The sequence below is a fragment of the Octopus bimaculoides genome, chromosome 9 (assembly GCF_001194135.2).
Source record: "Octopus bimaculoides isolate UCB-OBI-ISO-001 chromosome 9, ASM119413v2, whole genome shotgun sequence".
Taxonomy (NCBI): domain Eukaryota; kingdom Metazoa; phylum Mollusca; class Cephalopoda; order Octopoda; family Octopodidae; genus Octopus; species Octopus bimaculoides.
In genome coordinates, this window is record NC_068989.1 from 16324990 (window position 1) to 16326137 (window position 1148).

Sequence of the window (1148 nt, forward strand, 5' to 3'; positions counted from 1 at the left end):
TCAGATTTAACAACCTCTTTTCATTTTGTGTACTATAAAAACCGACAAAAAATAAGGCAGCATGATGGGCATGGACAGATCGATGTGCTGTGCGACACAAAGATTTAAAAATTTATCGACTGCTTTTATCAATTTAGTTTAAAATAATTACGCTTTTTTTTTTTCATTTTGGCACGAGACCAACAACTTTGAAGATCCTAGAACTAGACTCGTAATTTATTTTATGGGCTCCGAAAGGATGAAGAGGCAAAGTTGAGCTCAGCAATATTTAAGCTTAAAATCTAGAGCTGAAACAGATACTGCAAATAATTTTTTAGGTGTTCTAATGATTCTCCCAGTTAACCTCTCTAGTCTGAAATAATGGCTTCAAATTTTGATACAAGGTTAACAATTTCGAGGAGGGAGCAAGTCGATACATCGAACCCGGTTCTTAACTGTACTTACTAAATCGACCCCGAAAGGATGAAAGGCAAAATCAACCTCGGCGGAATCTGAACTCGGGGCGAAAAGGCGGACGAAAAGCTGCTAAGCATTTTGTCCGGTGTGTTATTGACTCTGCCATTTCACCACTTTCTTGTCTGAAATATCAATATATATTTTGATTTTTGATTTTTCATACTGTTTTCGTTCTTTTTGTTTTTTATATTTTCAGGCAAATTTATTCTTTCTCGTTTATATATTGCTTGTGTTAGTCGGTCGACTTCAAAATCATGCGAATGAGCCAAGTAACTACAGGTGAGTCGCAAATTTGATACCTTAGAATAGCTTTTGGCAGCAAGATCGATCAGACTAAAGCTTAAAAGTATTCTAATCATAATCATTAAGAGATTATGTTATCCAATGAGCTTTCCCTCTTTTTAAGATTGGAGGGTGTAACTGGAGGAAGATCTAGTTGATAGTTCTTACCAGACAACCACCACATAGAAGTTCTCTCGGTGTCTCCATGTCTTAGGCTTGATAAGTGGCGTGAAAATAGTAGCTTTGTCCCATTAAAAACTCCGTCTTACATACATATATGCCTACACACACACATGCATACATACATACATACATACATACATACATACATACATACATACATAAGTGTGTGTGTGTGTGTGTGTGTGTGTGTGTGTACATATGCACACATAATTGTCTATTTGCGTATT

At 36.1% G+C, this 1148-nt stretch overlaps 1 protein-coding gene across 1 annotated transcript in view; it reads left to right on the top strand.

Moving 5' to 3' along the window:
• LOC106876900 (calcitonin gene-related peptide type 1 receptor) overlaps positions 1 to 1148 on the top strand; it is a 174412-nt gene that overhangs the window by 136068 nt on the left and 37196 nt on the right. The window contains exon 9 of the mRNA XM_052970321.1: positions 653 to 735. Coding sequence (XP_052826281.1) covers positions 653 to 735 — 83 coding nt within the window. The remainder of the gene's footprint in view (positions 1 to 652; positions 736 to 1148) is intronic.